The 27,738-nt window shown below is 39.0% G+C and overlaps 4 protein-coding genes across 4 annotated transcripts; 2 read left to right on the forward strand and 2 right to left on the reverse strand.

Annotated features, from left to right (window-relative positions):
* Positions 1 to 897: 897 nt before the first annotated feature.
* On the reverse strand, positions 898 to 18,924 carry LOC139222556 (butyrophilin subfamily 3 member A2-like). Its single transcript, XM_070854348.1, has 7 exons — positions 18,765 to 18,924; positions 18,462 to 18,573; positions 18,375 to 18,388; positions 3,885 to 4,197; positions 2,859 to 3,140; positions 2,638 to 2,760; positions 898 to 1,804 (listed from the first exon to the last, which is right to left on the reverse strand). Exons 2-7 carry the CDS (start codon positions 18,562 to 18,564, stop codon positions 1,335 to 1,337), a joined length of 1,305 nt encoding a protein of 434 aa, XP_070710449.1. The 5' UTR covers positions 18,565 to 18,573; positions 18,765 to 18,924; the 3' UTR covers positions 898 to 1,334.
* Positions 6,614 to 11,413, forward strand: LOC139223143 (low affinity immunoglobulin gamma Fc region receptor III-A-like). The gene is made up of 6 exons (XM_070855108.1): positions 6,614 to 6,661; positions 6,889 to 7,084; positions 7,271 to 7,276; positions 10,652 to 10,714; positions 10,827 to 11,081; positions 11,163 to 11,413. Exons 1-6 carry the CDS (start codon positions 6,614 to 6,616, stop codon positions 11,411 to 11,413), a joined length of 819 nt encoding a protein of 272 aa, XP_070711209.1.
* Positions 13,674 to 18,368, reverse strand: LOC139223144 (butyrophilin subfamily 2 member A2-like; the record flags this gene model as incomplete). Its single annotated transcript, XM_070855109.1, has 3 exons — positions 13,674 to 13,813; positions 13,899 to 14,180; positions 18,047 to 18,368. Coding segments are annotated over 3 exons (744 nt in total), but the record flags the coding sequence as incomplete, so codon positions are not given.
* A 5,054-nt stretch (positions 18,925 to 23,978) lies between the features above and the next one.
* On the forward strand, positions 23,979 to 27,738 carry LOC139222561 (low affinity immunoglobulin gamma Fc region receptor II-like). Its single transcript, XM_070854354.1, has 9 exons — positions 23,979 to 24,015; positions 24,269 to 24,331; positions 24,444 to 24,698; positions 24,780 to 25,022; positions 25,471 to 25,641; positions 25,843 to 25,905; positions 26,221 to 26,271; positions 27,358 to 27,420; positions 27,637 to 27,738. Exons 1-8 carry the CDS (start codon positions 23,985 to 23,987, stop codon positions 27,363 to 27,365), a joined length of 885 nt encoding a protein of 294 aa, XP_070710455.1. The 5' UTR covers positions 23,979 to 23,984; the 3' UTR covers positions 27,366 to 27,420; positions 27,637 to 27,738.

Raw genomic sequence — 27,738 nt, forward strand, 5'->3', positions numbered from 1 at the left:
CACATTACATGGACAAAGGTTTCTATCACAAACTGACCCTGAGAAACTGGTTTATCTTTAACAGATTAGATTACTGCAATACTCTTTATACTGGACTATCACAGCATTGAACAGGAAGACTTCAATAGTTCACATAATCCACTAGTTTTGTTCCTTCATGTATTACATAGTTAGATCCTGCATACATAAAGGTGCTGGAATGATTTACTTACTGGCCACCACAATGACCTGATGAACCCATATGATATTGTTTTTACATTTGTAAGTAGACGGATTACTAAATGAAAAGAGAAAGAAAAAGCTCTCTCTAACTGGCATTAGGTTATTAAAAAAAAATGTATAAAACACATTTCCATCCAAATGTTACAACATAATATGGTTATGATACTATTATTGTTTGATCTTTGATGAGCAAAAAGTGATGCTTGACACTCTGAAGTGAAGAGATGAGTTATGGTCAAAGTGGATCATTAAATGTAGACACGTTTGCATTTTGTCTTCATTAAACTTCTGAGAATCTTCATGTCTTCATAGCACGGGACCTTTCTACCTCTAGACCCTTGAAAACATGAATTCACCATCTGAGGTCAGCAGTTATGTTGCTGTATGTTTAAAGTAAAATAAGAATCTAATCTAATCTGATAAATCAGGTGGATATTGATGTGCATTTCCATTCTCTCCTCCTATATGTTATGCAGCTTAATAGGAAACTCCTAAAACACATTTGGCACAAAACCTGTGTGGCCTTCTAGTAAATATGGACAGCTGCTGTGTGGCTGTTCTACAAATCCTCAATAACTATCACATGCACTTACTGTTATGAGCAGAAAGAAGATGGATTCAAAAGCTCATCACGAGGCAACACAGACTGTAAAAAGGTGCAGCTTTAATGTTGCACAGAAAACAAGGAGCAGGCACCAAAAAACCAGTCAAACCAAAAAGTTTACAAAAACAATGTACTAATAGATTCCAACATGATGAGACTGAAAAGACGTGAAGAAACTCTTAGTAACTCTGACTAAAGATGCTGGACCGCTGGAAAACAAGACAACCAGGTGGGGCACAGGTGGAAACAAGAAGTTTCAAACATCTCAAACAGTTTCAGTCTTAATAATCACAATAACTAGAACTATTACAGTCCATCAGTGCAGGCAGCATTAAGCTCTGCAGTCAGTAGTGAAAACTAGACAAGTATCAAACTATAATCACACAATAATTTCATTCCCATGTTCACACCTGACATGTACAGGTGTGTTACTGTATGTCAGGTCACTGATGTGAACAAAATAACCCAAATGTCTTTTGATAGTGTGAACAGATGAAGGTCTGAGTCTCTACTCTGAATGTTTCCTCTCAATCTCCTCCAGTGTCTCTTTAATCTTCTTCATGTGGTTCTCTACCACCTTCCTCCTCTCAGTCATTATGTTTAACAAAGTGTTTGTTTCATTCAGTAGTTTCTCTGTTTGCAGCATCAGATTTTCATCTACTTGTTTTCTATCCCTCAGCTGTTTTTTGGCTGTTAATGTGATTGTGTGAGTTTGGTCACTGTCTGTCATCTTCTCCACTGACTCAGTATCTTTAATGGTTTTGTCCATTTCCTCCTTTTGATCTTTAAGTTGTTGTTTCTGCTTTTCAAGTTCCTCCTTATGCTTCTTCAGTGTTTTAACCACTTCATCCAGGTTTTTCTTTTCTTCTTCTTTCTGCTGTAACTCTTCATTCAGCTTTGCCTTTTTCTTCACCATTTTATCTTTTGCCATCAGCTTCTCTCTCTTTTCAGCTTCAGCCTTTCGGTGCTTCTTTGCCTCTGTGTGAATATCAGAATCAGAATTCCTTTATTGTCATTGTGCAAGAAGCACAACGAAATCTAAATGGGAAACAGCAGCTCTCATGGACAGTGCAAATATATAATATAAAAAAATAATATAAAAACAGGGAGCTGTGTTCAATATAGTTTAAACTGGTTTTGTCTATCCAGTGTTGCTTTGAGTAACAAAGAGACTGAACAGAGGAAAAAGTAAAGAATAAAACATTTTGTTCATCTATTCACATATTTTAGAGAATATCTAAAGTGTTTTATGACAGAATTAGACAGAAGCTATTTGTAACAGGAGCCTGAAACACAGTTACAAGATGATTTAGTCTTCACATAAACCCCTCCAGTATCATATTGGGGTGGAAAAAATCCCAACACAGGATGCCTGCAACTATATTGACATGTTTTTTTATTAAACGCGTTAAATGTCCAATGAAATACATCATGAATTTACTCTTTTTTTTTTTTTTTTTACCTTTTAAAAACATGCTTTGGCTCATGGGTAATGAGGCTGCTTCCACCATGAAATACAGAAATAAAACTTTCATCATTCAAACTTAGCAGTAACCTGTCATTTTGTTGAGCTGTCAGGGACACTTTGGGTTTTTATGTTAAGAAACGTTAACGATTGTTATTAAAAACTGACAAAAAAAGAAGGAGACATGAATTAGATTATATAATCATAGCATTAATTTTGTATTGTTGCTTATAAAGGACACATTTTTGTGTCCTTGTGTGAAAATCAAGCTGAGTGACGTGAATCAATAGCAACTGTTTCATGAGCTTCTGTGAGGCTGTCATCACAATCAGAGCTATACTGGTACCTCTGGTTTGGTTTTGTCTCCATCGCCACAAAACAAAGGCCACTGCAAAAGTAAAAAGGAAGAAAATGCCGAAGGTAACGCTGAGACGAACAGCATAACAAGACGTGACCTCGAGGCAGTCAGCTGCAACGATAAAGCACAAACACAGAATAGAATAGTTACAGGAAAACACACCTCAGCTGAAGGTTAGAAAGACGAGGATGTTTGGAGAAAGAACTCACCTGACACCTGGATGTGTGTCTCTCTGGTCTGGTTGATGGCCTTCTGTTGGACTCTACAGGTGAAGCTGTTGCTGCGTCTCTTCTCCACAGTCGCTCTGCTGCTGACAGCGTAGAGGTGGTCAGGACCCAGGACCTTCTCTGTAGGTCCAGCAGAGACCAGGTTTCCCTCCCCGTCCAGCCACAACACCTCAGGCTCTGGATACCAGCCTTTAGACTCACACTGTAACACCACCTCTCTGCTGTTTAAGTAAATGTCCGCTATGAGAGGTGAGGAGACAGAACCTGATGATGGGAGACAGAAGAAATGTACAGAAAATGTGAGCATGTTTATATACAGTGTGCAAGACGGGGACATTTACACCAGTACGACACTGTCAGCAGTGCAGATACAACTGCTGCCTTCACCTTAAAAATGTAACTGCTGTTGCAAAGTTCCCCAATGCTCCAACTGATGACATCGTACTAGAGGTCTCCACAGAGAAAAAGTACCCTGCACCTAAATCTGGCAATTAGATTGTCTGAAACTTAAAACCTGATCCAAGATGTGGAAGTCATGAACAGAGCCAAGGACAACACTAGCAGCAGCATGACAAGCTGGTTTGAAGCTGTGACGCTCATAAACTTATTATATAAGTAAATGTTTAACTGGAAGACACTAACGTGACATGAGACAGCTGGATAAAAGATATCTGCTCTGTTGGAAAAACAAAAGCATTCTGTGAGAGAAGAAACACCACTGTACAACTAATGGTGTTTATCCAAGACCCCATCATGGACGGCCTTTACGATGTATTCTGTCTCTTCAGTTAGACTTGCTAAAGGTTGCTTCAGCCTTGGACACATTTGATTGACTTAAATGTGTCTCAGGAGTGGGGACAGGCTGAAGATTTCATTTCTCTTTAAACAGAAACACCAAAATCATCTTTAGTATCTCACTGAACTCGATCCCCAACCATCTCCCCCCACATGGAGGCTTTAAAGAAAACCTGCTCCACTGAAGCTGCATAAAAATGTTCACAAACTCACCAACAATGAGCTCAACAGTAGAGTGTTTATTCTCTGAGGGAAAGTAGCATCTATAGATCCCATTATCAGACGGTTTCAGTGCAGACAGTTTCAGTGAAAGATCTCCTTGCTGCAGCTGCTCGATGGACACAGATGTTCTTCCTTTGTAAGACGGGTTCTGGTTAACCAGGTAGTCCCGACGTTGATACCACACATGGACAAATCTGGGCTCCAGGTCAGGTCTCCCCCACTCCAGAGTCTTGGAAACAGCATCTGCTGCAGGTTCCAGGTGGCATGGCAAGATAACGTCATCACCAACTGATGCTACTAGAGTCTGAGATGGTCCAACTCCCTGAGGCAGGCCTGGAAACACACATTGATAAGTGATCAGTTTAAGCTTCTTCTTTTTCTTTCTCATATTGACTTCACCTGATGATGTTTGTGTGTTAATTACCTCCACAAGAGTCTGTTAGGAGGAGGAGGATGATGTGCTGGAAAACCGAAGCACTGAAGAAACCGAGCAGAGGTTTAAAGAACAATCCATCACTCAGGTGAGCCATCCTCAAGTTCTGCCACAAAGATTAACAGGAAAGACAGGAAGTATAGTAGGATAGTAGGATATATATCGTATGACCGTCCTTTGGCTGATAAATCTGTCTCTAAAAGGAAGAACAGCTGCCTTCAGGCTTTGTTCACTGTAGTTACAAACAAATTGTTCTGCCTCCAAAGAGCCGTTTAAATGAAACACGAAGGCACTTACCTGCTGTACCTCTGAGTCTGTTCTCCACTGAGACTATAAAGTGGTGCGGCCAAAGTCCTTCACGTACTTTGACTCAAGTCATAATTTCTGCAAGTATATTTCATTACAGCCTTTTATGGTCCAACTGATATTTGCAGTTGTTCCTCTCCAACTGACCTCCTGCTCTTGTGGCTGATTGTCTCAAGACCGTCAATAAGCTGCATCCTGTCGATTGATCCTGCTGTTGATGAGTTAATGAATAACTTTACATTACATGGACAAAGGTTTCTATCACAAACTGACCCTGAGAAACTGGTTTATCTTTAACAGATTAGATTACTGCAATACTCTTTATACTGGACTATCACAACATTCAACAGGAAGACTTCAACAGAATTCAGCTGTTTTCTTGCAAGAAAACATCATCACATTACTCCAATACTTAAATCACTTCACTGGCTTCCCATTTAACAGAGAATTCACCCTCAGGTCTTCAGAGTGCAGCGTTCTGGTTGTTCCCAGAATAAGACCAGGAGCTGGGAAAGGGTCCTTCAGTCACTGTGGACAGGATCAGTGTTACTGTGTGGATGTGGGGTGTTGGTATCGTGGGAACCTGTAAATTGATGTTGTTTCCTTCTCTCCTTAAAATACTTGAGGTTTTTATGTCTCCTTTTAAATGTAAAGCACGTTAAGTTCCTCTGTGATGAAAGCTGCTCTATAACTAAAGCTGTCTTGCATTGCCTTGTCTAAAAAAAGACAAAAGCTTCAGTTTGATTTGTCGCTTTAATTCTGACAGACATCCTCACAATGTGATCAATGATCAGGATCATTACAGAAGAGAGAGATCCATATGATCATTCTCTCAGAGGAACAGAGAAAAATCTAAATCATCATAATCAAAATGACAACAAGTCTGAGCACAATGATCATGACAACAAATATCACAATCCAACAATCATTAATACATTTCAATGCTAATTCTACTTATCTCCAATCAACAAACTGCACAATAACCAGCAACCAGCATGGAAATATTGCATGTTGATGATAATAAGAAGAATTTGAACCCATATGAGCAAAACTTAAAGCAAAACTAAAATACTTGCAGGTCTACATTTGGTAAAGAACAAAATCTGTAGAGGTTGATTTAAAAACGTTTCCTTGTTCCATTAATTCTCTTTTTATCCTCTGAGGCACTTTTGACAGTGTCAGCCCCACAATAGTAATATTTTAGATTTAAAATCAATTTCATTTATTGAAACATTTAGGAGAGATTTATTAGAAACCTAACAAATAATGAAATGTCATAATCACAGCGATACATGGTGTCTAGTATTAGAAGCTACAGGATCAGTTGACAGAGGAAAGAAGTGGACAGCTTTGTCTGGTGCCCCTGGAGAGTAATGATGTCACCACTTCATTTAAAGGTGGTTGGGTTAAACTAGAAGTAGAGTTTTTACCAATGAAAGAAAAGTAGGGCCGATCCAAAATACATGTGTATCCCTATGGAAGTGGGACCGTCCTTCTTTACCACTCAGAAAATGTTCTTTAGTACCGAAAGAGATTAAAACTACAAAGGTCATTTAGCATCAAATCTGTAAATGATCAACCAGGAAACCAGGAAACAGTGTTCACTGCACAGCTGTAGATCACAAAGTGACTCCGTGTTCACAAATGAACTGGCTGACTACTCTAAGTGAATAAGATCTTCTTCAGTCTGTTTTCACCCGTTGAGCCTCTATTTGACGCTGCAGCTTCTCTGTGTTCCTCTTCCGTTCCTCCAGTACTTCCTTCCTACTCTCCAGTTTGTGCTTAACACTGAAGAGGTTTTCTTTTTCTCTCAAGAGTTGATCTATTTTGCCAGTTTCATTTTCGTTCTCCCTCTCTAATTCCCTCTCTACTGATTTAATCTTCTCTTTGACTCCCTCCATCTCTTTCTCCAGCTCTTCTACCTTCAGTCTGAGTTTCTCTCTTTTGTTTTTTAGCACTTGCTCCTCATACTGAGTCCAAAATGACAGTGTCCTCTGGGATTGTCTCTGCAGCTGATCCACATCTGACCGTGAGAGAGACACAAATGAGATGTTGTGGTAGAGAAAACCATTTTACATAAAAATAATATCCAACAGAACAAATATCAGTTCTTAATGAAAAGTTGAACACTTCAGATAATGTCTTATATATTATTTTATATTATATTTACATTGTATTTATGGCATTTACGTCTAGATGGACACATTGGAAATGACTTTTTGATACTTACCAGTTTTCAATTTTATATATCTCCAGATAAAAAAGAGACCTCCAATTGTGACGAGAGAAAGAGCTAAGTCACTAACCGAGACAATAAAGGTAGAGTTGGGGGAACAAGATGGAGGTGTGGGTGTGGGTGTAGTTGTGGGTGTGATTGTGGTTGTGGGTGTGGGTGTGGGTGTGGGTGTGGTTGTGGTTGTGGGTGTGGGTGTGGGTGTGGGTGTGGGTGTGGGTGTGGGTGTGGGTGTGGTTGTGGGTGTGGGTGTGGGTGTGGGTGTGGGTGTGGGTGTGGGTGTGGGTGTGGGTGTGGGTGTGATTGTGGTTGTGGGTGTGGGTGTGATTGTGGTTGTGGGTGTGGGTATGATTGTGGTTGTGGGTGTGGGTGTGGGTGTGATTGTGGTTGTGGGTGTGGGTGTAGGTGTGGGTGTGGTTGATTCAGCAGCTGCAATGATACAACACAGAACAAAAAGGCAATTAAAAACAATTTAATTAAATATATATTATTATAGAAAATACTTAAAGCAAGACAGCTTCCTGAAGTAATCAACTGTATCTCCGTCTTAAAGGAGATGTAATAGCTTTGAAGGACTTCGGCTCAGATTTTGCTTTAATGGAGTTATTTTTCTTTCAAAGCATATTTCTATTTCAGTACAGCTGGAGGTTATGGGAGCTCAATGCACTGCAACTTAGAAAACACATGAAGGCACAACTTAGTGACCCAGTTACACTAGCTGGACAACACAACATGAACAAATACAGAATAATGCTGCAAGTCGTGCAGAAGCAACAAGACAACTTTCAGTGGGATATTAAACAGTGACAAAGTGGAGACTAAAGAAGAATTCAGACATAAAGACAATTAAATTCTTCTCTGTTGTTTTGTAACTCATTTCCACAGTGAAGTCACAGATATGTAAGTGTAGCTGACATATAAGATGTAGAAACACATCATTAGTCTTGGTTAAGTAGAAAAAGGAAAGTGTGCAATGAACCGCTGACAAACCTGATGACACACCAGGAGCAGTGCAGCAGTGAGACGAAGGAATAAAAAGACTTGACACAAGTTCTTATCCACTACTAAATGTTTTCACATGTTTTGTAGTAGCAGTGTTTGTTACCTGTGTGTGAGACGAAGAGGACGATGATAAGTAAAAGACGCCACAAGCTGCAGGCCACTGTGTTCGTCATCATCATCCTCGAATTCTGGAAAACAATCTGTTGTAATACAAGAAAAGAAAAACTAACCTGTGAGCCTCTCAGCAGAGTATCATCCAGTCTAACGTCCAGTAACACTACTGCAAAGTAACTAAAGCTGTCAGAGCAACAAGAACAATGTTTTCCTCTCATAAGACAGATTTATAGATTTGGTGTTTTAAAGCTTGTAAACTGACTCACTGAAAAAACATTTCCTATATTCTACATGTTCACTTACATACTTCACTGAAACAGAAAACTTTTTCTTGAAGCTCACCTTCCTTCAGAGCGTTTCTACGATCCAGCTCACCTCAGCTCACCTGACGGTGAAAGTCAGCTGTGGGGGTCAAAGTCCTTTGGCCTGTTTGGTTTCGATGTCTGATTGCAACAGCCTGCAGTAACTTTATATTACAGGAGCAAAGATGTTCAACATTCAGCCTTTATAGTTTCAGTGAATCTGTTTTTGTGTTTGTGCCTCTAATTCACAACTATATCTTCATTTGTCAACTTAAAGTTTTTCAATGGAAATATATTTGTGAAATTTCGCCTATTTGTGTGGTTTCACGGTCGACGATGATCACCAGTGAAACCTAAAGCATGTTAAATTACTACATCAGCAAGTTGAGCTCTCCATTTTTTCACAAAGTACAGCTTCTTCCACACTGCAGCTGGCCTCAACAACAAGGCCCGGGGCCCCCAGAGCACCCAGGTCTCCCCTCTCCCCACCCACTGGACCTCATCCTGCCCACTGGACCTCATCAAAGTCCCCCTATCTTGTTTATTTCTAACTTCTCTCATTATGTGACTGCACCAAAATAAAACAGGGCATTTAAAAGGCATGGAGGCCTAAATCTGGGACTCAAAAGACATGTTGATATGAAACTATTTCTATAAAAAGTGACAAAGCTCTCAGCTCCTTAAATGAAGGCATGAAGGCACCACGTCAGCAGATTCTTTATATCTTTACATGATGGTGTTTTATTGTTCTTGTCCACAGCATGCATCCTGCAGGAGCAAGTCTGTTTGAAGAGAGAGCACGTCTCCACTCTAAACTCTAAACTCCACCTCTGAATGAAAAACATGTGTCCATATCTTTGGAAGAAATTAGACGAGTTAAAAAAAACTACAACTTGGAAAAGCAGTGGATCAGGATCACTTTCTGTTTTTACCACATCTTTAATGTTTAACTACATTTGATACGTTATTTTACTTCTTTATATAAAAACATGAACATTTCTGTCTCTTCATTGTATTTACTAAATGAGGACAGCAGCTGTCTTTGTTCCTTTGCTGTCTTTGGAGGAAGAAAATGTTTGAGATGTGGCTGATTGACAGCAGAGGGCAGGATGGGACTACTGTTAAATGTCCGTATGTCACTGAGTCTGTGAGAGACAGAAACAGAGACTCCCCTGTCTTCATTCGTTTCTCATTCGCAGATCCCTGAGACCAGAACACTGAATGCTGTTCAGGTTTAACGCTCGCCTCATATAACACTTCGTACTGCACATTTTAAAGGGACACAGCAAAATCTATCTTATCCCCTTGTCTTTGATAGCCAAGTATTTTTGTCTCCTACAGCAGTGGTTCTCAACAGTGGGCCCACGGCCCACTAGGGAGCCACAGAGAGCTGCCGGGGGGCCTTGAGAGAAAGGGCTGTGAGAAAGATATTCTACTGACTACCTGCCTGTCCCATTAATAACTAACAGATACATTGATTGATGAGGGGCAGCAGCGTGGCCGTACGTATGGCAGCGCTCCCTGCAGGACGACATGCTCGTGGCGTTGGCAAAGATCTCCCCACGTATCGATGGCCTTATCAGCCAGAAGCAGCAGCAGACCTCACACTGGATGACAAATGTCCAAGTGCTTATTTTCTGCATTTAGTTTGAAGTTTTTTTTGTTGTTTTTGCAAAGTTTATCTGAATGTACAGTTTTATTAAACTTTAGCACTTGATGACATGATGACAATGATTTTTTGACTTTGGAAATTGTCCAACAAATTTGCTGTTTGTGTTCAGCAAGTACTAAAATAAAAATTAGTTTGATAGAAAGCACTTTTGTCATCATTGCAGCAAAACACACAGGAGGGAAAGTCTTTGCTGTATGTTGGGGGGCCACAGGGGGGCCTTGGCAGCAGAAAGGTTGAGAACCAAGGAACTAGACACCTGATGAAATGGTTACACTGCTATAAACAGCTGTGGTCTCCACTCTGCACAGAAAAAGGAAGCACTACACCTTCATCTTCATATTTAGCCGCTTTGTTTTCTGTCTGATGCTCAGAAGACAATCAGCAGCGAGACAACATGGAGGTCACGGTGCTCTGTGTCAGACTGTGTGAGTACTGAGTCTCCAACGTCACTCTCAAATATGACAAAACAAAACTATTCTAACCTGTAAAAACACTGTGCAGCCACTAATATACAGTATATTACTGGGCAGTGTCATATTCATATTTATTACCATTTATAAACTGTAAACTAATAATAATAATACTTTAATAATAACAGGCTGATGAAATTTGACATCATTTCCACGTTCTTATGTTCATGTCACAGGTTTTCAGTGCCTCACTGTGAATGTCTGCTCTCTCCTTTTGTCTCTGCAGTGGTGAATGTGCTGCTGCTGCTCGGAGCTCGAGGGCAGAACAGTCACTATCTGGAGAACGCTGGTGAGTTACATTATTTTTCAGTTATATCAACAGAAGCAGATCATTTCTACATTTAATTTCTGAACCGTACGCATGGAAACGCTCAAACTCCTCTTTATCCTCTCTGCCACAGATGCAGCTTTCCCTCACATTGATCCAAACAGACTGCAGTTCTTTGAATATGAAACCATCACAATAAATTGTGGGTCGTTTCACGGCCCAACTGAATGGAGAGTGATGAACAACGCTCCCTCAAATGCAATCGGATGGGCGACGTCGACAGGATCCTTAACCATTAACCCTGCCTTTGTGTCTCACAGTGGAGAATACTGGTGTGGAAATGCAAAGGGAGAGAGAAGAAACACTCTGAACATCGCTGTTGTCACTGGTATGTTTAAGGAACACCAACACAAGTGATGCTTATTTATTAAATGGCAAAATGTGGCTGAAAGCCTTCATGTTTGTCCAGCGGCTGGTGTGATCCTGGAGACTCCAGCTTCTCCTGTGATGGAACAACAGACTGTCACTCTGCGCTGCAGGAGAAAGACTCCCCATAACGACACAGCTGATTTCTATAAAGATGGCAACTCCACAGGGATTGGATATACAGGCCAGATGACCATTCACAATGTTTCCAAGTCTGATGAAGGACTCTACAAGTGCAGAATCTCTGCAGCTGAATCACCAGAGAGCTTGCTAGCTGTCAGAGGTGGGATATAACTGTGTTATCAAAAAGTAAATACATCATTTCCTTAAATTAATTAATTCAATATTCTTGCTATTTGTATGTAAATAAATCAAAACAGACTTGAAGTTGCTAGAAGGATCATTGAGGCTATGATGCACATTGCAATACATAACAGTTGGAAAGAAGGAGGAAGACGGATCTACTGAACATTTTACTATGAGTGTAGCTAAAAGTGAAGCAATGAGATATGGAAGACCAAGAAGACTTTAATCTTCAAGGTGACAATTTTAAACAATCTCAAACTTTAGCTCAGAGTCTGATATAAAATTTAAAATATTTCACATTTATATGACACTTTATTTTGTCCAACCATCTTTTCTCAAAGCACTAACAGGAAACGTTCCTCCTGCACCTCAAAACACAACATCCGAAGATGATAAAGAGATTTCTTTTCATCCTCCTCTCCTCTCTGTCCTGTTACCGACTGCCATCACCATTTTGTGTGTGCCTGTGCTACTGTTGTTGGTGGAACTGCTTTGGTGTTGGAAAAACAAAGGTACATTAAGAATTAAGACAGTAACTAAAGATTACAATGCAATAATGCTAAAAATAAAACTTGATGAACATGTGTTTTATAAATTGGCTTCCTGTATACCTGTCTCTCCACCTAGCTGCTCGCCACACAGATTAATTATTCCTCGTTAAATCCTTCCTTGTTGAAATGAAATATGACAGTATATGTGTTTTATTGTTTCAGGCAGTCGAGGAGCAAATCCACCGGATCACTCGACGAATGACACATATGCTGTCGTTAAGAAGGGTATTTTATTAACCTGTGTTGATTTGACTTCATATTATTTAATACTTTATTAATGCAGAACACAAACAACAAAACTTTGATGCAACAAGCTAATGTCTGTCTTTGATGTTTTTTAAAAACTACTACTAGCTTTGAAAAATAATCTTTATCTGATGTGTTCTTTTCACACTTGTTAATTCCATTGAATCCAATTCAAGATCAATTCAACCTTCAATTCTAGCCATCCTTTAACATAAAGGAAAACTCATTCATGCATTATTTGTTTCTGTTGAAATATTGGATCACAGTCAGTGTTTGTGTTCTTTTATATGTCAGTTCCTGGAGAGGGAAATGAAGCTGATGCAGGCAAAGCAACAGGTTTTTACAGGTGATTCTTTTTTTTGGACATATTTTCTGACATATTTTAAAAGGTCGCCTTCATATCAAATACTGTGTGTTGACTTGAGGAAATCTAGTCATTCATTGACTATATCATTAAGTTCACAAGCTATGATTAAAAGTTAATTTAATTCATCAAATTAGATTCAGGAGTTGTCAATTTAAGTTTGCTCCTTATGCAAAGCAACAGTTTTGGTTTGTCAGTTTGGTTTTACAGAAATATAAAGTCTGGTGTCATCTGCATAATATCGGATCTAAAAGCTTATACTGAAGTTTAACATGTATTAGTCTGTAAACAATCCACATATTAACTTTAATGTTTTGATTTATATTTGATCATATGTGTCTTCCAGATCACTGAGAGCAGAAGTAGAAGGATGGACTGTTGATCAGTGTGATGCTTAATGTGTCTTGTTGTGAATTCAGTAACATCTTTAATTCGCTCATTGATTAAATGACAACATTTCATTAAGAACCACTACAGGAGAGCAAGAACAAAAGAAGCATTATTAGTTATTATTAGTTTGAACCAACTGGCCGCTAAAGTGATTTTATTGGACATATTTTTTCTACGTCATCTTCATCTGAGAGATTAAACCAACTCACAGCCTCAGGCCTTTTGTGGTTTATCATAGTGTGACAGTTAAACCGCCTTGTTCTATCTGCTCTGCCTGCTCACACGTCTGCAGACGCTTATTAAGAACCGAGGTGCTGCAGCTTTTAAATAGACATCACTGTTAATACTATTAATGAAATGACTTTCTGTTAGTTTAAACACAGACACTGACAGATCTAGAAATGGACAGATGTAAAATAAGCAGTTTGTTATGGTCATAGCATGCAGATATACAGAAACAATGACACATATTTATGTCCTAGAGGGTGGGAACATTCATACTGTAGCTCAATGCTGCCCTCCAAAGACCAAATATTGAAAAAAGACGCTTTTAAGACGCTTTTAAAAAAATAATAAAAATAAGTAAAAACCATTGAATGAGAAGGTGTGTCCAAACATTTGACTAGTACTGTACATATATGCATACATGTTTACACACAGTTCACAACATCGATTTAGAAGTGTTTAATAATGGCAATCAAATAATGCACTTCAATTTTTCTCTTCCTCTTAATTTGACAAGTTGTGCAATCAACATGAAGAGAACACAAATGCAGAGAATAATGATGAAGCTGATCATAAACCAATTTGGAGAGAACTGATCCTTATAGGCATCACCTGAAATGATACAACACAGAAGAGAACAACATATTTTTAATCAAACAGTAACGATATGCTTCGTTAATTCAGAGCTGTTTCTAACCTGACACCTGGATGTGTGCCTCTCTGGTCTGGTTGATGGCCTTCTGTTGGACTCTACAGGTGAAGCTGTTGCTGCGTCTCTTCTCCACAGTCGCTCTGCTGCTGACAGCGCAGAGGTGGTCAGGACCCAGGACCTTCTCTGTAGGTCCAGCAGAGACCAGGTTTCCCTCCCCGTCCAGCCACAACACCTCAGGCTCTGGATACCAGCCTTTAGACTCACACTGTAACACCACCTCTCTGCTGTTTAAGTAAATGTCTGCTATGAGAGGTGAGGAGACAGAACCTGATGATGGGAGACAGAAGAAATGTACAGAAAATGTCAGCATGTTTATATACAGTGTGAAAGACGGGGACAGATGCACCAGTACGACACTGTCAGCAGTGCAGATACAACTGCTGCCTTCACCTTAAAAATGTAACTGCTGTTGCAAAGTTCCCCAATGCTCCAACTGATGACATCGTACTAGAGGTCTCCACAGAGAAAAAGTACCCTGCACCTAAATCTGGCAATTAGATTGTCTGAAACTTAAAACCTGATCCAAGATGTGGAAGTCATGAACAGAGCCAAGGACAACACTAGCAGCAGCATGACAAGCTGGTTTGAAGCTGTGACGCTCATAAACTTATTATATGAGTAAATGTTTAACTGGAAGACACTAACGTGACATGAGACAGCTGGATAAAAGATATCTGCTCTGTTGGAAAAACAAAAGCATTCTGTGAGAGAAGAAACACCACTGTACAACTAATGGTGTTTATCCAAGACCCCATCATGGACGGCCTTTACGATGTATTCTGTCTCTTCAGTTAGACTTGCTAAAGGTTGCTTCTGTGAGAGCACTGACAAAATGCCAAGTGACCAAAACATCAGCCAGAAAGGATGTGACATTGATTCATCAGTGTTGCTTCCTAACTGGAAAGGTTGGTTTCACAGAAGTGTGATTGACTTGGAGTTACATTGTGTTGTTCAGGTGTTCCCTTTATTTTCTGACCATTGTATATTTCATTACAGCCTTTTATGGTCCAACTGATATTTGCAGTTGTTCCTCTCCAACTGACCTCCTGCTCTTGTGGCTGATTGTCTCAAGACCGTCAATAAGCTGCATCCTGTCGATTGATCCTGCTGTTGATGAGTTAATGAATAACTTTACATTACATGGACAAAGGTTTCTATCACAAACTGACCCTGAGAAACTGGTTTATCTTTAACAGATTAGATTACTGCAATACTCTTTATACTGGACTATCACAGCATTCAACAGGAAGACTTCAACAGAATTCAGCTGTTTTCTTGTAAGAAAACATCATCACATTACTCCAATACTTAAATCACTTCACTGGCTTCCCATTTAACAGAGAATTCACCCTCAGGTCTTCAGAGTGCAGCGTTCTGGTTGTTCCCAGAATAAGACCAGGAGCTGGGAAAGGGTCCTTCAGTCACTGTGGACAGGATCAGTGTTACTGTGTGGATGTGGGCTGTTGGTATCGTGGGAACCTGTAAATTGATGTTGTTTCCTTCTCTCCTTAAAATACTTGAGGTTTTTATGTCTCCTTTTAAATGTAAAGCACGTTAAGTTCCTCTGTGATGAAAGCTGCTCTATAACTAAAGCTGTCTTGCATTGCCTTGTCTAAAAAAAGACAAAAGCTTCAGTTTGATTTGTCGCTTTAATTCTGACAGACATCCTCACAATGTGATCAATGATCAGGATCATTACAGAAGAGAGAGATCCATATGATCATTCTCTCAGAGGAACAGAGAAAAATCTAAATCATCATAATCAAAATGACAACAAGTCTGAGCACAATGATCATGACAACAAATATCACAATCCAACAATCATTAATACATTTCAATGCTAATTCTACTTATCTCCAATCAACAAACTGCACAATAACCAGCAACCAGCATGGAAATATTGCATGTTGATGATAATAAGAAGAATTTGAACCCATATGAGCAAAACTTAAAGCAAAACTAAAATACTTGCAGGTCTACATTTGGTAAAGAACAAAATCTGTAGAGGTTGATTTAAAAACGTTTCCTTGTTCCATTAATTCTCTTTTTATCCTCTGAGGCACTTTTGACAGTGTCAGCCCCACAATAGTAATATTTTAGATTTAAAACCAATTTCATTTATTGAAACATTTAGGAGAGATTTATTAGAAACCTAACAAATAATGAAATGTCATAATCACAGCGATACATGGTGTCTAGTATTAGAAGCTACAGGATCAGTTGACAGAGGAAAGAAGTGGACAGCTTTGTCTGGTGCCCCTGGAGAGTAATGATGTCACCACTTCATTTAAAGGTGGTTGGGTTAAACTAGAAGTAGAGTTTTTACCAATGAAAGAAAAGTAGGGCCGATCCAAAATACATGTATATCCCTCTGGAAGTGGGACCGTCCTTCTTTACCACTCATAAAATGTTCTTTAGTACCGAAAGAGATTAAAACTACGAAGGTCATTTAGCATCAAATCTGTAGATGATCAACCAGGAAACCAGGAAACAGTGTTCACTGCACAGCTGTAGATCACAAAGTGACTCTGTGTTCACAAATGAACTGGCTGACTACTCCTATGGCCCTGTGTTAATAAGAACATCAGTCTGTGTTTTCCCCTGTTCAGTCTGTGTTTTCCCCTGTTCAGTCTGTGTTTTCACCTGTTCAGCCTCTACTTGACGCTGCAGCTTCTCTGTGTTCCTCTTCCGTTCCTCCAGTACTTCCTTCCTACTCACCAGTTTGTGCTTAACACTGAAGAGGTTTTCTTTTTCTCTCAAGAGTTGATCTATTTTGCCAGTTTCATTTTCGTTCTCCCTCTCTAATTCCCTCTCTACTGATTTAATCTTCCCTTCGACTCTCTCCATCTCTTTCTCCAGCTCTTCTTCCTTCAGTCTGAGTTCCTCTCTTTTGTTTTTAAGCACTTGTTCCTCATACTGAGTCCGAAATGTTGCCAGTTCTTCTTGTGTCTTCTGGGATTGTCCCTGCAGCTGAACCACATCTTGTATTCTGGCTGAGAACATGTCTGACCGTGAGAGAGACACAAATGAGATGTTGTGGTAGAGAAAACCATTTTACATAAAAATAATATCCAACAGAACAAATATCAGTTCTTAATGAAAAGTTGAACACTTCAGATAATGTCTTATATATTATTTTATATTATATTTACATTGTATTTATGGCATTTACGTCTAGATGGACACATTTGAAATGACTTTTTGATACTTACCAATTGTTGATTTTCCATATTTCCAGATAAAAAAGAGACCAAGACCAAGACCTCCAATTGTGACGAGAGAAAGAGCTAAGCCACTAACCGAGACAATGGTTGATGTTGATGTGGTTGATTCAGCAGCTGCAGTGATACAACACAGAACAAAAAGGCAATTAAAAACAATTTAATTAAATATATATTATTATAGAAAATACTTAAAGCAAGACAGCTTCCTGAAGTAATCAACTGTATCTCCGTCTTAAAGGAGATGTAATAGCTTTGAAGGACTTCGGCTCAGATTTTGCTTTAATGGAGTTATTTTTCTTTCAAAGCATATTTCTATTTCAGTACACCTGGAGGTTATGGGAGCTCAATGCACTGCAACTTAGAAAACACATGAAGGCACAACTTAGTGACCCAGTTACACTAGCTGGACAACACAACATGAACAAATACAGAATAATGCTGCAAGTCGTGCAGAAGCAACAAGACAACTTTCAGTGGGATATTAAACAGTGACAAAGTGGAGACTAAAGAAGAATTCAGACATAAAGACAATTAAATTCTTCTCTGTTGTTTTGTAACTCATTTCCACAGTGAAGTCACAGATATGTAAGTGTAGCTGACATATAAGATGTAGAAACACATCATTAGTCTTGGTTAAGTAGAAAAAGGAAAGTGTGCAATGAACCGCTGACAAACCTGATGACACACCAGGAGCAGTGCAGCAGTGAGACGAACATTTGGACACATTTGATTGACTTAAATGTGTCTCAGGAGTGGGGACAGACTGAAGATTTCATTTCTCTTTAAACAGAAACACCAAAATCATCTTTAGTATCTCACTGAACTCGATCCCCAACCATCTCCCCCCACATGGAGGCTTTAAAGAAAACCTGCTCCACTGAAGCTGCATAAAAACGTTCACAAACTCACCAACAATGAGCTCAACAGTAGATTCTTTATCCTCTGAGGGAAAGTAGCATCTATAGATCCCATTATCAGACGGTTTCAGTGCAGACAGTTTCAGTGAAAGATCTCCTTGCTGCAGCTGCTTGATGGACACAGATGTTCTTCCTTTGTAAGACGGGTTCTGGTTAACCAGGTAGTCCTGACGTTGATACCACACATGGACAAATCTGGGCTCCAGGTCAGGTCTCCCCCACTCCAGAGTCTTGGAAACAGCATCTGCTGCAGGTTCCAGGTGGCATGGCAAGATAACGTCATCACCAACTGATGCTACTAGAGTCTGAGATGGTCCAACTCCCTGAGGCAGGCCTGGAAACACACATTGATAAGTGATCATTTTTCTCATGTTGACTTCACCTGATGATGTTTGTGTGTTAATTACCTCCACAAGAGTCTGTTAGGAGGAGGATGATGTGCTGGAAAACCGAAGCACTGAAGAAACCGAGCAGAGGTTTAAAGAACAATCCATCACTCAGGTGAGCCATCCTCAAGTTCTGCCACAAAGATTAACAGGAAAGACAGGAAGTATAGTAGGATAGTAGGATATATATCGTATGACCGTCCTTTGGCTGATAAATCTGTCTCTAAAAGGAAGAACAGCTGCCTTCAGGCTTTGTTCACTGTAGTTACAAACAAATTGTTCTGCCTCCAAAGAGCCGTTTAAATGAAACACGAAGGCACTTACCTGCTGTACCTCTGAGTCTGTTCTCCACTGAGACTATAAAGTGGTGCGGCCAAAGTCCTTCACGTACTTTGACTCAAGTCATAATTTCTGCAAGTATATTTCATTACAGCCTTTTATGGTCCAACTGATATTTGCAGTTGTTCCTCTCCAACTGACCTCCTGCTCTTGTGGCTGATTGTCTCAAGACCGTCAATAAGCTGCATCCTGTCGATTGATCCTGCTGTTGATGAGTTAATGAATAACTTTACATTACATGGACAAAGGTTTCTATCACAAACTGACTCTGAGAAACTGGTTTATCTTTAACAGATTAGATTACTGCAATACTCTTTATACTGGACTATCACAACATTCAACAGGAAGACTTCAACAGAATTCAGCTGTTTTCTTGTAAGAAAACATCATCACATTACTCCAATACTTAAATTCTGGTTCTGGTTGTTCCCAGAATAAGACCAGGAGCTGGGAAAGGGTCCTTCAGTCACTGTGGACAGGATCAGTGTTACTGTGTGGATGTGGGCTGTTGGTATCGTGGGAACCTGTAAATTGATGTTGTTTCCTTCTCTCCTTAAAATACTTGAGGTTTTTATGTCTCCTTTTAAATGTAAAGCACGTTAAGTTCCTCTGTGATGAAAGCTGCTCTATAACTAAAGCTGTCTTGCATTGCCTTGTCTAAAAAGAGACAAAAGCTTCAGTTTGATTTGTCGCTTTAATTCTGACAGACATCCTGTTGGGCAGACAATGTGATCAATGATCAGGATCATTACAGAAGAGAGAGATCCATATGATCATTCTCTCAGAGGAACAGAGAAAAATCTAAATCATCATAATCAAAATGACAACAAGTCTGAGCACAATGATCATGACAACAAATATTACAATCCAACAATCATTAATACATTTCAATGCTAATTCTACTTATCTCCAATCAACAAACTGCACAATAACCAGCAACCAGCATGGAAATATTGCATGTTGATGATAATAAGAAGAATTTGAACCCATATGAGCAAAACTTAAAGCAAAACTAAAATACTTGCAGGTCTACATTTGGTAAAGAACAAAATCTGTAGAGGTTGATTTAAAAACGTTTCCTTGTTCCATTAATTCTCTTTTTATCCTCTGAGGCACTTTTGACAGTGTCAGCCCCACAATAGTAATATTTTAGATTTAACATTAACTTCATTTATTGAAACATTTAGGAGAGATTTATTAGAAACCTAACAAATAATGAAATGTCATAATCACAGCGATACATGGTGTCTAGTATTAGAAGCTACAGGATCAGTTGACAGAGGAAAGAAGTGGACAGCTTTGTCTGGTGCCCCTGGAGAGTAATGATGTCACCACTTCATTTAAAGGTGGTTGGGTTAAACTAGAAGTAGAGTTTTTACCAATGAAAGAAAATTAGGGCCGATCCAAAATACATGTATATCCCTCTGGAAGTGGGACCGTCCTTCTTTACCACTCATAAAATGTTCTTTAGTACTGAAAGAGATTAAAACTACAAAGGTCATTTAGCATCAAATCTGTAAATGATCAACCAGGAAACCAGGAAACAGTGTTCACTGCACAGCTGTAGATCACAAAGTGACTCCGTGTTCACAAATGAACTGGCTGACTACTCCTATGGCCCTGTGTTAATAAGAACATCAGTCTGTGTTTTCCCCTGTTCAGTCTGTGTTTTCACCTGTTCAGCCTCTACTTGACGCTACAGCTTCTCTGTGTTCCTCTTCCGTTCCTCCAGTACTTTCTTCCTACTCTCCAGTTTGTGCTTAACACTTAAGAGGTTTTCTCTTTCTCTCAAGAGTTGATCTGTTTTGCCAGTTGCATTTTCGTTCTCCCTCTCTAATTCCCTCTCTACTGATTTAATCTTCCCTTCGACTCCCTCCATCTCTTTCTCCAGCTCTTCTACCTTCAGTCTGAGTTTCTCTCTTTTGTTTTTTAGCACTTGTTCCTCATACTGAGTCCAAAATGATGCCAGTTCTTCTTGTGTCTTCTGGGATTGTCTCTGCACCTGAACCACATCTTCTGAGATGTTGTGGTAGAGAAAACCATTTTACATATAAATAATATCCAACAGAACAAATATCAGTTCTTAATGAAAAGTTGAACACTTCAGATAATGTCTTATATATTATTTTATATTATATTTACATTGTATTTATGGCATTTACGTCTAGATGGACACATTTGAAATGACTTTTTGATACTTACCAGTTTTCAATTTTATATATCTCCAGATAAAAAAGAGACCTCCAATTGTGACGAGAGAAAGAGCTAAGTCACTAACCGAGACAATAAAGGTAGAGTTGGGGGAATAAGATGGAGGTGTGGTTGATTCAGCAGCTGCAATGATACAATACAGAATAAAAAGGCAATTAAAAACAATTTAATTAAATATATATTATTATAGAAAATACTTAAAGCAAGACAGCTCACTGAAGTAATCAACTGTATCTCCGTCTTAAAGGAGATGTAATAGCTTTGAAGGACTTCGGCTCAGATTGTGCTTTAATGGAGTTATTTTTCTTTCAAAGCATATTTCTATTTCAGTACAGCTGGAGGTTATGGGAGCTCAATGCACTGCAACTTAGAAAACACATGAAGGCACAACTTAGTGACCCAGTTACACTAGCTGGACAACACAACATGAACAAATACAGAATAATGCTGCAAGTCGTGCAGAAGCAACAAGACAACTTTCAGTGGGATATTAAACAGTGACAAAGTGGAGACTAAAGAAGAATTCAGACATAAAGACAATTAAATTCTTCGTCTGTCACAGATATGTTAATGTAGCTGATATATAAGATGTAGAAACACATCATTAGTCTTGGTTAAGTAGAAAAAGGAAAGTGTGCAATGAACCGCTGACAAACCTGATGACACACCAGGAGCAGTGCAGCAGTGAGACGAAGGAATAAAGAGACTTGACACAAGTTCTTATCCACTACTAAATGTTTTCACATGTTTTGTAGTAACAGTGTTTGTTACCTGTGTGTGAGACGAAGAGGACGATGATAAGTAAAAGACGCCACAAGCTGCAGGCCACTGTGTTCGTCATCATCCTCGAATTCTGGAAAACAATCTGTTGTAATACAAGAAAAGAAAAACTAACCTGTGAGCCTCTCAGCAGAGTATCATCCAGTCTAACGTCCAGTAACACTACTGCAAAGTAACTAAAGCTGTCAGAGCAACAAGAACAATGTTTTCCTCTCATAAGACAGATTTATAGATTTGGTGTTTTAAAGCTTGTAAACTGACTCACTGAAAAAACATTTCCTATATTCTACATGTTCACTTACATACTTCACTGAAACAGAAAACTTTTTCTTGAAGCTCACCTTCCTTCAGAGCGTTTCTACGATCCAGCTCACCTCAGCTCACCTGACGGTGAAAGTCAGCTGTGGGGGTCAAAGTCCTTTGGCCTGTTTGGTTTCGATGTCTGATTGCAACAGCCTGCAGTAACTTTATATTACAGGAGCAAAGATGTTCAACATTCAGCCTTTATAGTTTCAGTGAATCTGTTTTTGTGTTTGTGCCTCTAATTCACAACTATATCTTCATTTGTCAACTTAAAGTTTTTCAATGGAAATATATTTGTGAAATTTCGCCTATTTGTGTGGTTTCATGGTAGACGATGATCACCAGTGAAACTTAAAACATATTAGATTACTACATCAGCAAGTTGAGCTCTCCATTTTTTCACAAAGTACAGCTTCTTCCACACTGCAGCTGGCCTCAACAACAAGGCCCGGGGCCCCCAGAGCACCCAGGTCTCCCCTCTCCCCACCCACTGGACCTCATCCTGCCCACTGGACCTCATCAAAGTCCCCCTATCTTGTTTATTTCTAACTTCTCTCATTATGTGACTGCACCAAAATAAAACAGGGCATTTAAAAGGCATGGAGGCCTAAATCTGGGACTCAAAAGACATGTTGATATGAAACTATTTCTATAAAAAGTGACAAAGCTCTCAGCTCCTTAAATGAAGGCATGAAGGCACCACGTCAGCAGATTCTTTATATCTTTACATGATGGTGTTTTATTGTTCTTGTCCACAGCATGCATCCTGCAGGAGCAAGTCTGTTTGAAGAGAGAGCACGTCTCCACTCTAAACTCTAAACTCCACCTCTGAATGAAAAACACTCCATCAAGAATTGTGTCCATATCTTTGGAAGAAATTAGACGAGTTAAAAAAAACTACAACTTGGAAAAGCAGTGGATCAGGATCACTTTCTGTTTTTACCACATCTTTAATGTTTAACTACATTTGACACGATATTTTACTTCTTTATATAAACACATGAACATTTAGTGTACAGCAGAACTCCCACTCTATTTCTGTCTCTTCATTGTATTTACTAAATGTGGACAGTAGCTGTTTTTGTTCATTTGCTGTCTTGGAAATATAAAGGAGACTGACAGCAGAGGGCAGGATGGGACTACTGTTAAATGTTCATACATCACTGAGTATTTTTGTCTCCTACAGCAGTGGTTCTCAACAGTGGGCCCACGGCCCACTAGGGAGCCACAGAGAGCTGCCGGGGGGCCTTGAGAGAAAGGGCTGTGAGAAAGATATTCTACTGACTACCTGCCTGTCCCATTAATAACTAACAGATACATTGATTGATGAGGGGCAGCAGCGTGGCCGTACGTATGGCAGCGCTCCCTGCAGGACGACATGCTCGTGGCGTTGGCAAAGATCTCCCCACGTATCGATGGCCTTATCAGCCAGAAGCAGCAGCAGACCTCACACTGGATGACAAATGTCCAAGTGCTTATTTTCTGCATTTAGTTTGAAGTTTTTTTTGTTGTTTTTGCAAAGTTTATCTGAATGTGCAGTTTTATTAAACTTTAGCACTTGATGACATGATGACAATGATTTTTTGACTTTGGAAATTGTCAAACAAATTTGCTGTTTGTGTTCAGCAAGTACTAAAATAAAAATTAGTTTGATAGAAAGCACTTTTGTCATCATTGCAGCAAAACACACAGGAGGGAAAGTCTTTGCTGTATGTTGGGGGGCCACAGGGGGGCCTTGGCAGCAGAAAGGTTGAGAACCAAGGAACTAGACACCTGATGAAATGGTTACACTGCTATAAACAGCTGTGGTCTCCACTCTGCACAGAAAAAGGAAGCACTACACCTTCATCTTCATATTTAGCCGCTTTGTTTTCTGTCTGATGCTCAGAAGACAATCAGCAGCGAGACAACATGGAGGTCACGGTGCTCTGTGTCAGACTGTGTGAGTACTGAGTCTCCAACGTCACTCTCAAATATGACAAAACAAAACTATTCTAACCTGTAAAAACACTGTGCAGCCACTAATATGTGTCATATTCATATTTATTACCATTTATAAACTGTAAACTAATAATAATAATACTTTAATAATAACAGGCTGATGAAATTTGACATCATTTCCACGTTCTTATGTTCATGTCACAGGTTTTCAGTGCCTCACTGTGAATGTCTGCTCTCTCCTTTTGTCTCTGCAGTGGTGAATGTGCTGCTGCTGCTCAGAGCTCGAGGGCAGAACAGTCACTATCTGGAGAACGCTGGTGAGTTACGTTATTTTTCAGTTATATCAACAGAAGCAGATCATTTCTACGTTTAATTTCTGAACCGTACGCATGGAAACGCTCAAACTCCTCTTTATCCTCTCTGCCACAGATGCAGCTTTCCCTCACATTGATCCAAACAGACTGCAGTTCTTTGAATATGAAACCATCACAATAAATTGTGGGTCGTTTCACGGCCCAACTGAATGGAGAGTGATGAACAACGCTCCCTCAAATGCAATCGGATGGGCGACGTCGACACGATCCTTAACCATTAACCCTGCCTTTGTGTCTCACAGTGGAGAATACTGGTGTGGAAATGCAGAGGGAGAGAGAAGAAACACTCTGAACATCGCTGTTGTCACTGGTATGTTTAAGGAACACCAACACAAGTGATGCTTATTTATTAAATGGCAAAATGTGGCTGAAAGCCTTCATGTTTGTCCAGCGGCTGGTGTGATCCTGGAGACTCCAGCTTCTCCTGTGAGGGAACAACAGACTGTCACTCTGCGCTGCAGGAGAAAGACTCCCCACAACGACACAGCTGATTTCTATAAAGATGGCAACTCCACAGGGATTGGATATACAGGCAAGATGACCATTCACAATGTTTCCAAGTCTGATGAAGGACTCTACAAGTGCAGAATCTCTGCAGCTGGAGAATCACCAGAGAGCTTGCTAGCTGTCAGAGGTGGGATATAACTGTGTTATCAAAAAGTAAATACGTTATTTCCTTAATTGATAATTGGATAAATTTACCAAGGAAGGAAAATTAATTTCAATATTCTTGCTATATGTATTTAAATAAATAAAAACAGACTTGAAGTTGTACAAGGATCATGGAGGCAATGATGCACATTGCAATACATAACAGTTAGAAAGAAGGAAAAACAATCTACTGAACATTTTCCTGAACATTTTACTATGAATGTGGCCAAAAGTGTGAATCTTGTCCTGGGTGGTGCCACAAGATTATGAGATTAAGTTTTAAAGTTTTCATGCAAAAAGCAGAAATGTGGAAGACCAAGAAGACTTTAATCTTCAAGGTGACAGTTTTAAACAATCAGAGTCTGATATAAAATTTAAAATATTTCACATTTATATGACACTTTATTTTGTCCAACCATATTTTTTCAAAGCGCTAACAGGAAACGTTCCTCCTGCACCTCAAAACACAACATCCGAAGATGATAAAGAGATTTCTTTTCATCCTCCTCTCCTCTCTGTCCTGTTACCGACTGCCATCACCATTTTGTGTGTGCCTGTGCTACTGTTGTTGGTGGAACTGCTTTGGTGTTGGAAAAACAAAGGTACATTAAGAATTAAGACAGTAACTAAAGATTACAATGCAATAATGCTAAAAAAAAAACCTGATGAACATGTGTTTTATAAATTGGCTTCCTGTATACCTGTCTCTCCACCTAGCTTCTCGCCACACAGATTAATTATTCCCCATTAAATCCTTCCTTGTTGAAATGAAATATGACGGTATATGTGTTTTATTGTTTCAGGCAGTCGAGGAGCAAATCCACCGGATCACTTGACGTATGCCACATATGCTGTCGTTAAGAAGGGTATTTTATTAACCTGTGTTGATTTGACTTCATATTATTTAATACTTTATTAGCGTAGAACACAAACAACAAAACTTTGATGCAACAAGCTAATGTCTGTCTTTGATGTTTTTTAAAAACTACTACTAGCTTTGAAAAATAACCTTTATCTGATGTGTTCTTTTCACACTTGTTAATTACATTGAATCCAATTCAAGATCAATTCAACCTTCAATCCTAGCCATCCTTTAACATTAAGGAAAACTCATTTATGCATTATTTGTTTCTGTTGAAATATTGGATCACAGTCATTGTTTGTGTTCTTTTACATGTCAGTTCCTGGAGAGGGAAATGAAGCTGATGCAGGCAAAGCAACAGGTTTTACAGGTGATTCTCTTTTTTTGGACATATTTTCTGACATATTTTAAAAGGTCGCCTTCATATCAAATACTGTGTGTTGACTTGAGGAAATCTAGTCATTCACTGACTATATCATTAAGTTTAATCAAATTTATGCCCTGATAAAAGTTCATTTAATTCATCAAATTAGATTCTGGAGTTGTCAATTTAAGTTTGCTCCTTATGCAAGGCAACAGTTTTGGTTTGTCAGTTTGGTTTTTACAGAAATATAAAGTCTGGTGTCATCTGCATAATATCGGATATAAAAGGTTATACTGAAGTTTAACAGATGTATTAGTCTGTAAACAATCCATATATTAACTTTCATTTTTGGATTTATATTTGATGTCTTCCAGATCACTGAGAGCAGAAGTAGAAGGATAGACTGTTGATCAGTGTGATGCTTAATGTGTCTTCTTGTGAATTCAGTAAAATCTTTAATTCGCTCATTGATTAAATGACAAGATTTCATTAAGAACCACTACAGGAGAGCAAGAACAAAAGTCGCATTATTAGTTATTATTATTATTTTGAACCAACTGGCCGCTGAAGTGATTTTATTGGACATATTTCTTCTACGTCATCTTCATCTGAGAGATTAAACCAACTCACAGCCTCAGGCCTTTTGTGGTTTATCATAGTGTGACAGTTAAACCGCCTTGTTCTATCTGCTCTGCCTGCTCACACGTCTGCAGATGCTTATTAAGAACCGAGGTGCTGCAGCTTTTAAATAGACGTCACAATGGTCAACTATTAATAAAATGACTTTCTGTTAGTTTAAACACAGACACTGACAGATCTAGAAATGGACAGATGTAAAATAAGCAGTTCGTTATTGCCTGTCAGATAAAGAAAAACATTCAGATATACAGAAACAATGACACATATTTATGTCCTAGAGGGTGGGAACATTCATACTGTAGCTCAGTGCTGCCCTCCAAAGACCAAACACTGAAAAAAGACGCTTATATGAGGAAAAAAATGGGCTGTTGTGCCATCAAAGCCAATTAAGTGATTAAGAATGTCGTTTATTAATTGCATTGAATCCAATTCAAGATTTTCTTATTGTTTCAGGCAGTTGAAGAGTAAATCCACCGGATCACTCGACGAATGAGACATATGCTGTCGTTGAGAAGGGTACTTTATTAACCTGTGTTGAGTTGACTTCATATTATTTAATACTTTATTAACGTAGAACACAAACAACAAAACTTTGATGCAACAAGCTGATGTTTGTCTTTGATGTTTTTTAAAAACTACCACTAACTTTGAAAAATAATTTTTATCTGATATGTTCTTTTCACACTTGTTAATTACATTGAATCCAATTCAAGATTTTTTTTATTGTTTCAGGCAGACGAGGAGCAAATCCATCGGATCACTCGACAAATCACACATATGCTGTCATTGACAATGTCATTGCTCTTTAATAAAAAGACCAAACATTGAAAAAAA

Source organism: Pempheris klunzingeri, chromosome 23, assembly GCF_042242105.1.
Source record: "Pempheris klunzingeri isolate RE-2024b chromosome 23, fPemKlu1.hap1, whole genome shotgun sequence".
NCBI classification, from domain to species: Eukaryota; Metazoa; Chordata; class Actinopteri; order Acropomatiformes; family Pempheridae; genus Pempheris; species Pempheris klunzingeri.